The 13,679-nt window shown below is 41.2% G+C and overlaps 1 protein-coding gene across 20 annotated transcripts in view; it reads left to right on the forward strand.

The window, feature by feature from the left end:
* The window catches only part of KCNQ2 (potassium voltage-gated channel subfamily Q member 2), a 123,951-nt gene that overhangs the window by 44,771 nt on the left and 65,501 nt on the right, over positions 1-13,679 (forward strand). For 13 of the 20 annotated variants that reach the window (XR_012233187.1, XM_073580882.1, XM_073580894.1 and 10 more), the window contains exons 6-10: positions 5,726-5,836; positions 6,164-6,259; positions 9,993-10,087; positions 10,872-10,895; positions 12,711-12,779. Coding sequence is in view for 17 of the 20 variants with exons in the window: in XM_073580882.1 (XP_073436983.1) it covers positions 5,726-5,836; positions 6,164-6,259; positions 9,993-10,087; positions 10,872-10,895; positions 12,711-12,779 (395 nt within the window). In the remaining 3 variants the exon portion in view is untranslated. Of the gene's footprint in view, positions 1-5,725; positions 5,837-6,163; positions 6,260-9,992; positions 10,088-10,320; positions 10,380-10,871; positions 10,896-12,710; positions 12,780-13,679 lie in introns of all 20 variants that reach the window. The other 7 variants (XM_073580895.1, XM_073580883.1, XM_073580887.1 and 4 more) reach the window with 3 other exon arrangements.

A 13,679-nucleotide genomic window follows, 5' to 3' on the forward strand; every position in this document is an offset into this window, starting at 1 on the left:
CCCCTTAAAAATAGTCTGGGTGAAATGGTGGAGGAGGATGAGGAAAAAGCCAATATACTAAATGACTTTTTTTCGACAGTGTTTACACAAGAAAATCCCATGACGGATAACATGATCAGGGATAAAAATTGTCCATTAAATGTCACCTGCTTAACCCAGCAGGAAGTACGGCGGCGTCTAACAATCACTAAAATTGACAAATCCCCGGGCCCGGATGGGATACACCCCCGAGTACTGCAGGAATTAAGCACAGTCATAGATAGACCATTATTTTTAATCTTTAAAGATTCCAAAATAACAGGGTCTGTACCACAGGACTGGCGTATAGCAAATGTGGTGCCAATATTCAAAAAGGGGACAAAAACTGAACTTGGAAATTATAGGCCAGTGAGTTTAACTTCAACTGTGGGTAAAATCCTGGAGGGTTTTCTAAGAGATACTATACTGGAGTATCTGGAGAAGAATAACCTTATGACCCAATATCAACATGGGTTTACAAGGGACCGTTCCTGTCAGACTAATCAGATAAGCTTTTATGAAGAGGTAAGTTCCGGACTGGACCAAGGGAATGCAGTGGACGTGGTGTACATGGACTTTTCAAAAGCTTTTGATACGGTGCCACACAAAAGGTTGATACATAAAATGAGAACAATGGGGATAGGGGAAAATATGTGTAGGTGGGTTAAGAGCTGGCTCAGGGATAGGAAACAAAGAGTGGTTATTAATGGAGCACACTCGGACTGGGTCACGGTTAACAGTGGGGTACCACAGGGGTCAGTTTTGGGCCCGCTTCTTTTTAACATATTTATTAATGACCTTGTAAGGGGCATAGAGAGTAGAATTTCAATATTTGCAGATGACACTAAACTCTGCAGGGTAATCAATACAAAGGAGGACAATTTTATATTACAGGAGGATTTATGTAAACTAGAAGCTTGGGCTGATAAATGGCAAATGAGCTTTAATGGGGATAAATGTAAGGTCATGCACTTGGGTAGAACGAACAAGATGTATAATTATGTGCTTAATTGTAAAACACTGGGCAAAACAGTCACTGAAAAAGACCTGGGTGTATGGGTGGACAACAAACTCACATTTAGTGGCCAGTGTCAGGCAGCTGCTGCAAAGGCAAATAAAATAATGGGATGCATTAAAAGAGGCATAGATGCTCAGGAGGAGAACATAATTTTACCTCTATATAAGTCACTAGTGCGACCACACTTAGAATACTGTGTACAGTTCTGGTCTCCGGTGTATAAGAAAGACACAGCTGAACTGGAGCGGGTGCAGAGAAGAGCGACCAAGGTTATTAGGGAACTAGGGGGTCTGCAATACCAAGACAGATTATTACACTTGGGGTTATTTAGTTTGGAGAATCGAAGGCTTAGGGGTGATCTTATTACAATGTATAAATATATGCGGGGACAATACCAAGACCTTTCTAATGATCTTTTTACTCTTAGACCTGTGACGGGGACAAGGGGGCATTCTCTACGTCTGGAGGAAAGAAGGTTTAAGCATACTCACTGACGGGGATTCTTTACTGTAAGAGCAGTGAGACTATGGAACTCTCTGCCATATGATGTTGTAATGAGTGATTCCCTACTAAAATTTAAGAGGGGACTGGATGCCTTTCTTGAAAAGTATAATATTACAGGGTATATACACTAGTTTCCTTAGTGTTGCGTTGATCCAGGGAGGTAGTCTGATTGCCGTATGTGGAGTCGGGAAGGAATTTTTTTCCCCAATGTGAAGCTTACTGTTTGCCACATGGGGCTTTTTGCCTTCCTCTGGATCAACATGTTAGGGCAAGTTAGGATAGGATATGGGTTGAACTAGATGGACTTAAAGTCTCCCTTCAACCTTAATTAATTACTATGTAAATCCAATAAAATCCAGCCATCGCCTAGAAACCGCAGATGCAAATCTGACCATGTCTTTGGCCATATTCTTGTATATATAAGACAGTATTATGGTAGTTAAATTAGGTCACTGACGAAATGATGAAATCTCACTATATTACAGCTCCATGGCTATATGAACATATTATTTCCAGCCACCTTTCCCCAGTGCTGATTTTGGTCTGTATCTCCTGTGTTCCACAGCAGTCTATGTTCGATGATGTTCCAATTTGATGGTCCAATTTACAGAACTGAAACGTCACTACGTGGTTTTAGCACCCCTCGTCAAAATTACTGTTATTGTGAACAGTTTAGCAAGTTGAAGATGAAATGATCTCTAAAAGGCTTAAAGTTAAAGATGACACATTTCCTTTGTTTTTTAGGAAAAAAAAATATATGTTTTCATGTTTTACATTTTAAAAGTTAAAAAAAGGAAAATGAGTCATATGAAAAGTTTGGGCACCTTTGGAGATTTGTATGCTCAGATAACTTTGACCAATGTTTAAGGCCTTAATTTGCCTGTTAGAGTTATGGTTTGTTCATCATCGTTAGGAATGGCCAGGTGATGAAAATGTCCCAGCTTTATAAAAACTCAGCTTCCTCTAACCTTGTGCCAAAAAACAGCAGCCATGGCAGCCATGGGTTCTTCTAAGCAGCTGCCTAGAACCCTGAAAATGAAAATGGTGGAGGCCCACAAACCAGGAGAAGGCTATAAGAATATAGCAAAGCGTTTTCAAGTTGCCCTTTCCTCCATTTGAAATGTAATTAATAAATAGCAGTTAACAGGAACAGTGGAGGTCAAGATAAGGTCTGGAAAACCAAGCAAAATTTCAGTGACAGCTGCTCATAGGATTGCTATAAAGGCAAATCAGAATCCCGCTTGACTGCAAAAGACCTTCAGAAAGATTTAGCAGACACTGGAGTTGTGGTACATTGTTCTACTGTTCAGAGACACCTGCACAAATATTGCCTTCAAGGAAGAGACTTCAGAATATAACCTCTCCCGCATCCTCACCATAAAAGTCAGCATCAGAAGTATGAAAAAGAACGTCAAAACAAGCCAGATGCATTTTGGAAAAAAGTCCTGTGGACTCATGAGGTTCAGATAGAACTCATTGACCACAATGATCAAAGGTATGTGGGAGAAAAAATGGCACAGAATTTCAGGAAAAGAACATCTCGCCAATCATTAAGCATGGCAGTGGATCAATCATGCTTTGGGGTTGTGTTGCAGCCAACAAATTCTTCATGCAAAACAACACCATCTGTAAAAATGCTGAAGATGAAAAGAGGATGGCTTCTGCAAATGGATAATGTCCCTAAACACACATCAAAATTCACAATAAACCTCAAAAGGTGCAGGCTGAATGTTTTACAATGGCCCTCACAGTGCTCTGATCTGAACATCATTGAAAATCTGTAGCTAGACCTCAAAATAGAAGTGCATGCAAGACGACCCAGGAATCTCACACAACTGGAAGGATTTTCCAAGGAAGAATGGATGAAAATCCATCTGACAAGAATTGAAAGACTCTTGGCTGGCTACAACCTGTGATACTTTCAAAAGGGGTGCTACTAGGTACTAACCATGCAGGATGCCCAAACTTTTGCATCTGCCTATTTTCCTTTTTATAATTTTTAAAATGAAAAAAATTACAATATATATGGTATATCTTTATGTCATATTTAACTTTATCCTGTTGAGAGATAATTTCATTTTCAACTGGCTTAACTGATGACAATAACAGTAATTTTGACCAGGGGCGCCCAAACTTTTACATGCCACTATATATTGTTTGAATTGCATTACAATAAATTGTGAACATTGTTTTCCTTCCTTTGAAATGCCAAGTGGCTTTTTTAATTTCACAGAATTTTTTGTGTCGTTCAAAAACCATGAGCTTTTGTAGTGGAAATGTTCCTTCTTTAGGGACATTTTGAAGGGGTTTTTCATTTCTTGGAGCGGTTTTGCAGAGTTTTTGAAACATTTTGGGAGAATTTTTTTCCTGTCTTTTTGCAGCCTTCTTATTGGTCAGTGCCTGTTTAATCTATATCTATAACCCCTCAAAGTTCCCATGTTTTTCAAAACACGAAAGTGGAAGAGAGATGCATAGGAGGAGTCCTACAAGCAATTTTTTATTTTTTTTTGTAGCCATTTTTTGGAGTGTACCCACTTGACAATATTCCGAGTCCACATACCCTAAGGTTCCGATTAATTAAGACTGGTGTTTCGTATGCCAGTGTTAATGAAGAGAGCGCTGGAGTAAGATGCGCCAATTTCATTAAAGGGAATCTGTCACCCCTTTTTTGAGATATCATATAATGATATCATTCAATTGTGTGTCACATAAGGATTCCCTTAGTACTTTTGCTTCCCCCTGACCCTGCACCTTTCATGCATAAATATCTTGTTTATATCGGTTCAGATGTATGTAAACTGCCGCTGTCAGGTCCGCTGGGCGGGGCTTATTCAACTGCTCCCCCCCTCCCTGTCTTGCTCTACGCATTTCTTCTTGTGTAAAGCAAGACAGCGAGGGGGGAGCAGGTGAATAAGCCCCGCCCATCGGACCGGACCGCGGCAGTTTACATACATCTGAACCGATATAAAAAAGGTATTTATGCATGAAAGGTGCGGGGTCAGGGGGAAGCAAAAGTACTAAGAGAATCCTTATGTGACACACAATTGAATGATATCATTATATGATATCTCAAAAAAGGGGTGACAGATTCCCTTTAACAGGTTTATGATACTTTAATGAATTTGGCGCATTTTTCACTTTTTGTGCGTCAACACCAAAACTGGTAAGCGCGGTGGTGCGTTTTTCATTTACTTTTTTGGCGTAAATTAATGATAAATTTGTTGGTCACGCTCAGCAATCCCCTTTCTCAGCCATGAAAGTTGGCCAGGACTTTTGAAAAATGGCAAAAGTTGCCTAATTTTTCTGCCAAGAGTGTCGCTAAAAATTTACTCCATTTAAAGCAGAAAAATGGTAAAAACTGTTTGATGAAGTAGTAAAGGACGACCTTTACTACTATTTAATGCGCTTGCTCTTTGGATAGAAGTGCTTGTGCGAGTCATGTTCTGCTTTGCTCCAGATTTACTTAGCACAGAATGACACAGATCCTGGTCATATTTCCTTTTCTTCATTAATCATCTAAAATCATTATTCTTAATATTGGGGAGATAATTGCTATAATTTATATATCAGAAAATGGCATGTATGGCAGTTCACTATCACAACAGATTTGTGGAAGCAATTGGCTCATAAGGTCCCTGTTTAGGACTGATGACATTTTATACCTGCTGATTAACTCACATGGTACTTAATGGTTTATTCCCATCTTCATAGATGGGTAGTGTTTGTAAAGACAAGCAATTTTACGATTTTCTGCTTACTAATCGTTGCATTCGTTCGTGAAATATTAACGCTTTTCATTTGTTTACTGCTCGTTGCCTAAGAGACCGACCACTGCTGCTGTCTAACTCGTAAGCTTGTGCTGTAGGGGACCTGGATTAGGCTGTAATATCGCACTCCAGAAATCCTGGGTAGCTTCAAATCAGTGTTTACAAGCTCTGTAGAAAAGAGCTTGTAAGCACTTTGCATGTTCTGCTGTCCAGCAGCAGTGGTCCGTCTCCAAGGCAACAAACTGTAAACAAAACAAAAAAGTTTACATTTCATGAACAGATTGAAATTTTAATGAGCAGTAAATTGCAAAAGTGTTTTTTTTTTTTACAATACCCATTTATGAAGATTGAAATAACCCTTTTAACTCCTTATCAAGAGGCAGTGATTTACCTGTAGATATTTTCTTGTCTCTTTCAGATTACTCTGACCACCATCGGTTATGGAGATAAGTATCCACAAACCTGGAACGGTCGTCTCCTCGCTGCCACCTTCACCCTTATTGGGGTCTCATTCTTTGCCCTTCCTGCTGTAAGTGCATGGATCTTAACGGTGTTGTCTAGTTAAGGAAGTTGAATTTCCAATACCCTATTGGAGGGTGGGATGTTGCCCATTTGGTGCAATAAGCACCTACAAGCACCCTCCTTTCTGTATGGATTCCCATGCATGACACATAGAAAAATGTATATATATGGGCGCCATGTAATACTTTATGTCCCCTGTGGGGGTGCTGCAGTAAAATCGCATACCTGATTCCAAGTTCTTCCATAGATCACAGCTGATCACATAGCAGGGGTTTCCACACTACAAAGGTATAAACTTGTTGTGTAGCACTGGCCTGTAATATCATCTTTTCAGGGGATCCTCGGATCTGGATTTGCCCTGAAAGTCCAAGAGCAGCACAGACAGAAGCACTTTGAAAAGCGTCGTAATCCTGCGGCCGGACTGATTCAGGTAACGGATGACTGTCCTCGGTTCCCCTGGTCTCAGCGCTGGGACCAGTTTTAGAGCGTGCGTGGGAGGTGTAATCTCTACATCATAAATCTGCCCATTGTTGTCAAAGCACAGACGTCATCCTGTGCGGCAGCCAGCTCCGGCGCGCGAACAGATGGCACCAAGGGAGTTTTTAGGGAAAGGTGAGGAATAACTAAATGCAGAAAACATCCACATGTAAATCTCTCCTGGGTGCGGTAAAGCTTAGAAACCAAGGCAGAGCGATAATTGGACAAGCTGTTTCTCTATAGCTATTCTGGAACCACAAATCCCAGCGAGTCGTGAGATGAAGAATTTGGTGCCAGGGAAGAAAAAAAAATCTGTTATGTTGGATCCGTGTGTTTTTGTAGATTTTCTGTGCACTAATGCATTATCGTTTCCGTCTATTAGCGGCAAGCAGAAGTGATGACCTATTTATGGGCTATCCCCGACGTCCCCTGTGTAAAGCTCATCAAAATCATCAGTCCCCTATTAAAATGAATGGTCGACCATAAGGAATCCAGTTCCTGAAAATGTATCCAACCTCCTTGTTTACTTTGCATTTCAGTTTGATTTGCCAGATTGGGAGCTGCTCCTGCTCTCTGTCCTGGCTTATACAGGGGTCTTTAGTAGGGAACACCCCCTTTATGACATCCAGTGACAATTTTGGTGCAAAACTGTATCTTACAGTAGTACTCAGCGCTTAGCGGTTATACACACTTGGTAGGAACTTGAACAGTACTTACAGGATTCTAATAAGATTCAGATCTGGGTGGTCTCTCTACTGGGGTCCACCCCATTAGTTGCCCAGGAGGTCATATTGTGGCCATGATGCTGAGGTGACTCCTCTGATCCAGCTATGGATCTCATGGACCCTACTTTATACCATTGCTTGCCCCTCATGGGCTTTGACTCTGCAGTTATTTGCAAGAGCCCTGATGCCTTCAGGGGTTTGCACGATGCTATCTTTCTTATGGAATGTCTCCTGACTTTATTGGGGACGTACAGACATAGAGACATGTTCACCACTAATTTTGGTGTTATCAAAATGACTGACTGATCACAATGTGGCCAACGCAGTCCAAGTCCAAAGTCTTTGTCAGTCTTTGCTGAAGCCCTACAGGATCTCGTACTTTTTAGTGATGTCTCTGAGAGTTCCATCACACTTAGGGAAGAGTCAGACGGCCATATTACTCGGATGAGAATCGCAACATGGTGCTTGGACTGGCCATCGTCTCTCCTGACAGGACTTTTGCATAGAAATACATGCTGTCCTGTCGGGAGAACATTGTGTTGTCTTATACAGCCATGTGACTTTTCCCTCACATACAGCTGCCCTACAAAATTCAGGACATTTAATCCCTGCCTGGGTTTGCCTGGCCAGATGCCCAGCACCGTGACCAGCAGCCATTTTAGATATGGTTTTACTAACCCCTTTCCTTTTCGTGAAATAGTTTGCAGGACGTTCCTGATCTTTAAATTGTTGGCAAGTATGAACCCATTTCCACCCATGATCCATCAGGTTCACGATACACCGTGTCCTACATCAGCCGCCTCTCTGGATCTTGACTTTTCTCCATCATGTTCAGGCACCATTTCTTATGGCTGTCTCGGTACCAGACCTTCTCTGTTTGACAGGTGCCTCAACGCGTCCATATTTGGCACCAACTTAAAAATGTACCTACTGTCTTCAGGGTTAGCACTACTTTGCTCACAGTCACGTCATCCGAAGGCTTACAGCACATCGCCCCCGCTGACTGACACTCCTCCTGCAACCTGGCATCCAGGAAAAACACTGGCAGGATCTGAAGGTGCTGCCACACATTCAAAAGCCCAGCATGCCTCATTATCTAATATATAAAGCTCAATGTGGGTGGGTATGTATGTATGTGTGGGATTGGCATCCGCACCGTCGCAGCTACAGCCACAAAATTTGACACAGTCACACGTCTGGACCCCGAGAGCATCATAGGCTATGTTGTGAAGCAAAATTTTAACCCCGTGCATTCCAATTCACCAAAGAATTTTGCCCCTATCTACATAATGGGGAAAAAGTGTATGAATGTATTGGCATCTGCACCGTCATAGCTACAGCCACAAAATTTTGCACAGTCACACGTCTGGACCCCGAGAGCGTCATAGGCTATGTTGTGAGGCGAAATTTTAACCCCTCGCGTTACAATTCACCAAACAATTTTGCCCCTATCTACATAATGGGGAAAAAGTGAAAGGAAAAGTGTTGGAGGCAAATTGACAGCTGCCAGATGTGAACAAGGGGGACTGAAAGAATGAGAATGATGGCGCCAAACAGTATATACCGTACAGTTGCTAAGGTGGGGCCCTGACATGGGATACTCACCACACACGTGGATATGAACACACACAAAATGCGCCACACACTACCACGTGCTTCAACACATATACCACCCTCAGCACACACTTTTCACCACACATACACCAACCTCGCCACATAAAAGTCGAAGCACAAAAGTCGCCACTCAAAACTCGCCACGCTGTCTCAGAGCTGTTTAAAAGATGAAAAATGAGCTGTGATTGGTTGCTGTCAGCAACAGTTTTCTTTGTAGACAGTTGTGGTAACTGAGGCCTATTATTCTTATCATTTCTATGGTGCTATCTTCCTTCTGTAAAGCTGGAAATAACACAATTTATTACCGTGCCGACACAGACCACCCTCTGACACAGACTGCAGGGGGAGCCCAGTATCACACAGGATAGGATTAGATACACAGCTCAGCAGTCAGTATCACACAGGAGAGGATTAGATACACAGCTCAGCAGTCAGTATCACACAGGAGAGGATTAGATACACAGCTCAGCAGTCAGTATCACACAGGAGAGGAATAGATACACAGCTCAGCAGTCAGTATCACACAGGATAGGATTAGATACAAAGCTCAGCAGTCAGTATCACCCAGGAGAGGATTAGATACACAGCTCAGCAGTCAGTATCACCCAGGAGAGGATTAGATACACAGCTCAGCAGTCAGTATCACACAGGAGAGGATTAGATACACAGCTCAGCAGACTGTATCACACAGGAGAGGATTAGATACGCAGCTCAGCACACAGTATCACACAGAATAGTATTAGATACATGGCTCAGCAGACAGTATCACACAGAATAGTATTAGATACATGGCTCAGCAGACAGTATCACACAGGATAGGATTAGATACACTGCTCAGCAGACAGTATCACACAGAATAGGATTAGATACACTGCTCAGCAGACAGTATCACACAGAATAGGATTAGATACACGGCTCAGCAGTCAGTATCACACAGAATAGGATTAGATACACAGCTCAGCAGGCAGTATCACACAGAATAGGATTAGATACACGGCTCAGCAGTCAGTATCACACAGGATAGGATTAGATGCACGGTTTTTATGTGCAATATAATCATTATAATTTTTATAACTAACCACAGTTGGTTACTCTGCCCAGGCAACGCCAGGCTCTTCAGCTAGTTACACATAAAATTGATTGTACGGGGGCAGGAAAGGTTACTTGTGGTCCTCCTCCCTTACAAATGGGACAATCACTTTAGTGGACCCCAGCAGTCACATCCCCCCCTTTAAATTATTAATGAGACTATTGATTCATTAACCCTAAGCTGGCTGTTTCAATGTCAAGTGTTTCCTTGCCCGAAATGACATGTCTGACACAAGTAACCCAACTTTCCTTTTTTAGGCATCTTGGAGATTTTACGCCACAAATTTGTCTCGCATGGACCTGCACTCCACATGGCATTACTATGAACGCACCGTTGCTGTGCCAATGTACAGGTAGAAGTTCTAGTAGTGTGTTGCCCCCTAAACAAGGCTCATTCCCCCCTACCACATGTTCCGAGTATCTTTGGGTTTGATTTTCATTTATATTTCACGTTTTTGTACCTTTATGATTTTGTTGAGATTATTAAATTTATTCTTCTCTTTGTTTTTGTTTTTTTGTGTGCAATTTTTTTAATTTAGTTTTTTTTTGTTTTCTCATTTGACCCCCTCACCCCCTCCATTATCAGTAGATTTTTGTTGTGTCATATGAACGTATGAAGACGGCTCATGCATCAGAAGATACTAGGTAACTCTTCATCGTGTTCTGGGGTACGGGTGTGGGTGAAATCTGAAATAGGATACAGACTCATCATGGTAGGAATTGAAAATTCAGGTGTCCAAAAATCTCCAGCATGGCCATAAATACTGCCCTTGAAAAAACGAATCTGCGAACTTTGGTCAAAAATAGAAGTAGCGCTGTCCAATTTTTGACAGATTGATCAGTTTTCTATAGGATAGAAATTAGCGGTACTTTACACAAGCGGGTTATTAATATGAAAACTTGATCCTATTGGTCAAGGTATTGGGGAGTCTCTAGTTGTTTTACAAAATTATGAAAGCCTTCAATATTCTCTTATATAGTATAGTTGCCGTCCATACAATGTGAATATAGCGCCACATACACGCTGGTAATCGCTGAAGTGTTTCGCCCTCATATGATCCCTCTTTGGTTCTAGCACACCTGCAAAATTCTTGATCTTTTTTGCTTTTCTTCCCTTCTTTGCTGTTCGACGAGCAGCTCTCAAACATACGGCGCATCCAGGTATGGCACAGATATATGTGGAGCGTCCTGTCTTCCACCCTTCCCCTGGCATTGTGCTGTTGGTTTGCTATTTTAGCTGTGGTTTGTGTGCCCCCCATTGACTGTGAAATCTGTGTGACCATTTTGTGGTGACCTGTGTGTGCTTTAAAAAAATTGTTTTTGGTGAATCTCAGGGATAAATTTATATAATGATTAAAATAGATTTTTTACCTACCATGAAGGTGCCAGGTTGTGCCATATGAGGGTACATCATAATGCCCCCTGAGTTATTAAGATGTGCTGGTTCAGGTGCCAGTATATCTGCATTAATGCCATTTTGTAGAATAAACCATTATTCACTTTCGCCGTACTATATGCCAATGGGGAAGAGTTCACCATTTTAGGCAGAACCTGGCATTCTTCTCTAGTTCAGTCAATTTTTGTTGTGTTTACATCAGTCTTGAGATATCTTGTGATTGTACAGTATTTTTGCCCATTTGTTACTTTGTGTTTGTGGCTTGCAGTTTGTCTTTCCATAATAAAGCCCCTTTAGGTTGCCAGAACTGTCACACCACTGTATTTCAGTTGACATTTTTGGGTGGGGAGAGTCAAGGAAGGAATAACTTAACATACTCAACATCCCAAGGTATGGCAATATGATGTATTGGTAGTAGTAGACCTGGATAAGTTGGTCAATGTGTCAGCCTAATCGTCGACATTGAGTTGAATTAATCTGAGATAGAACAACTGAACAAGCACATTTTTTTCGTCTTGTGTTATTGGACAATATCCTCAGCCCCAGTCAGATATCTTGAGTACTGACTGCGATACATGGGCTGGCAATGGGTGTCCTGACCCAAACTTGACAGCTAGTTCAGGTCAGCAGACCATTGGCCAGTCTGTGCATCACGGTCTATACATGGACTGTGTTTTGTGGATATCTGAATTTAGTCTAGCCCTAGGAGTCAACTGTGATAGACCTGGGATAACTGGCACATCCTCCATACTTTAAATTGAGGTTGGTGGATGTCAACACGTTTAGTATTCGACATGGAGCAGATGTCATGTATTCATGGACCAAATTTTGGAATATTCTTCTCTTATCCCATGACCTCTTATCTAGGCCTTTTCCAATTGGTGACCCATGCAGTTTAGTTCTTTTAGTCATTTTTTGATGTCTCGCCATCCCTATTGCCACTCACATTGTTACACATTGGAATAGAAGCCCTCAACTATTGGGGACTTGGATACCATGAGAGACGCTTCTACTTATAGTCATCGAACATTCTGGAATCCGATTGTGCTGTCTCTGCCCACACTATTAAAGTGTTATAGACATTAAAGATGAATCAGCGGGTTGTAGTAGCTAAAGGGCATAACTTAGAAGTCTTGTTCCCTAAACATAAGCAATGTTCTATGGGATATCCTAAATCATTCACTTTGACATGTTCAGAATTCATTACAGAGGAAGCATCCCGTTTTCATGATCATAATAAAGCAGATTTTATGATGTTCCCCATCTTCTGCATTCGGTGAATTATCACGTGGCTTCCCAGCTGGTGACCCATAGCCAGATTGCGGCTCTAGCCTTGTTCATTCCTACTGGCCTTCTTTTGGAATTTTCATAAACATTTTGAAAATCGTTCAATTAGATTTTATTGATAGTATTAATCAGTTGGATTAATGTGAGTCTTTGGAAACATCTCTGTTCGGGCAAGGTCAAAAGAAACTAAAAAAGAACAAAGCCAAAAATTGTTTAAATAAAATAACAGAGGGAATAAAACTTTTGGATTATAGTACACTACTGATATCCTATATTCTATATCACTTCTTTAGGCTGATCCCACCACTGAATCAACTGGACCTTCTAAGGAACTTGAAGAGCAAATCGGGACTTACATTCAGGTCAGATGTGCCAGGGGGAGTTTTTGTGGGGTTGGATAATGAACCTAATTATTATTTTTTACAATAGCTGATAATTTTATTGAGGGGTCTGAGCAATGCAGTACCTTTGTCACCCACAATCACAGTCATGTCTAACCAGTTGTGCCCACTCTCGGCTGCCTATCATGCAATGATTGTGTTTCTATATCAGGGTCATGTAATGCAGTAAAAAGGCGCCACATAGTGACATTACAAACTGCAGGTTGCCATCGTCTAGCATTGCATCGCGTCCGTCCACATGTGCCACATGATGCCAGAGTCAATCACTCAACCAAGTCAATGGATTTAGTGCCTGGCCATATGTTAAGCTGACCTAAGTAAAAGGAAATGTATCCTCAGAAAATTACCTGGTGTTTAAATCACGTTTTTACTTCTTACAGTATTTTTTTGTATTTTTTTTTATCATGATTTGTATTAAAAAAATATCAGATTTCACACTGGCTACTTTCTGCTGTTTCAGGATAGTCACATGTACATTAGCAGCAGTAGTAGATGCACTTTGACCCTATCTTTTATATTGGCGCATATAATGAGCGGGTGCAAAAGGTCTTTGTGAAAGGAGGGGGGGAGCAGGATCAACCATTGTGATCGGTAGATCCTTTATTTTTCTACCTGTACCTAGAGATGTAATTTATAATCCTGCCTCTGATAAGAGCCTGCTGAAAACTCTTTCTCAAAGGATAGAAAGTACGAGTCTAAAAAAGCTCCACTGACCAGCGTGAAAATTGCAACTTTACTAATTTTGTTTTACTACAGATCATGATATTTAAAAATAAATACTGTATATATTGCTAAATTAAAAAAAAAATCAATTTAATGCAAAAAATTTGATGTAAACGGTAGATCATTTTCTGATGACTT

The sequence above is a fragment of the Dendrobates tinctorius genome, unplaced genomic scaffold (genome assembly GCF_039654945.1).
Source record: "Dendrobates tinctorius isolate UK_male_01 unplaced genomic scaffold, ASM3965494v1 ptg000065l, whole genome shotgun sequence".
Lineage (NCBI taxonomy): Eukaryota > Metazoa > Chordata > Amphibia > Anura > Dendrobatidae > Dendrobates > Dendrobates tinctorius.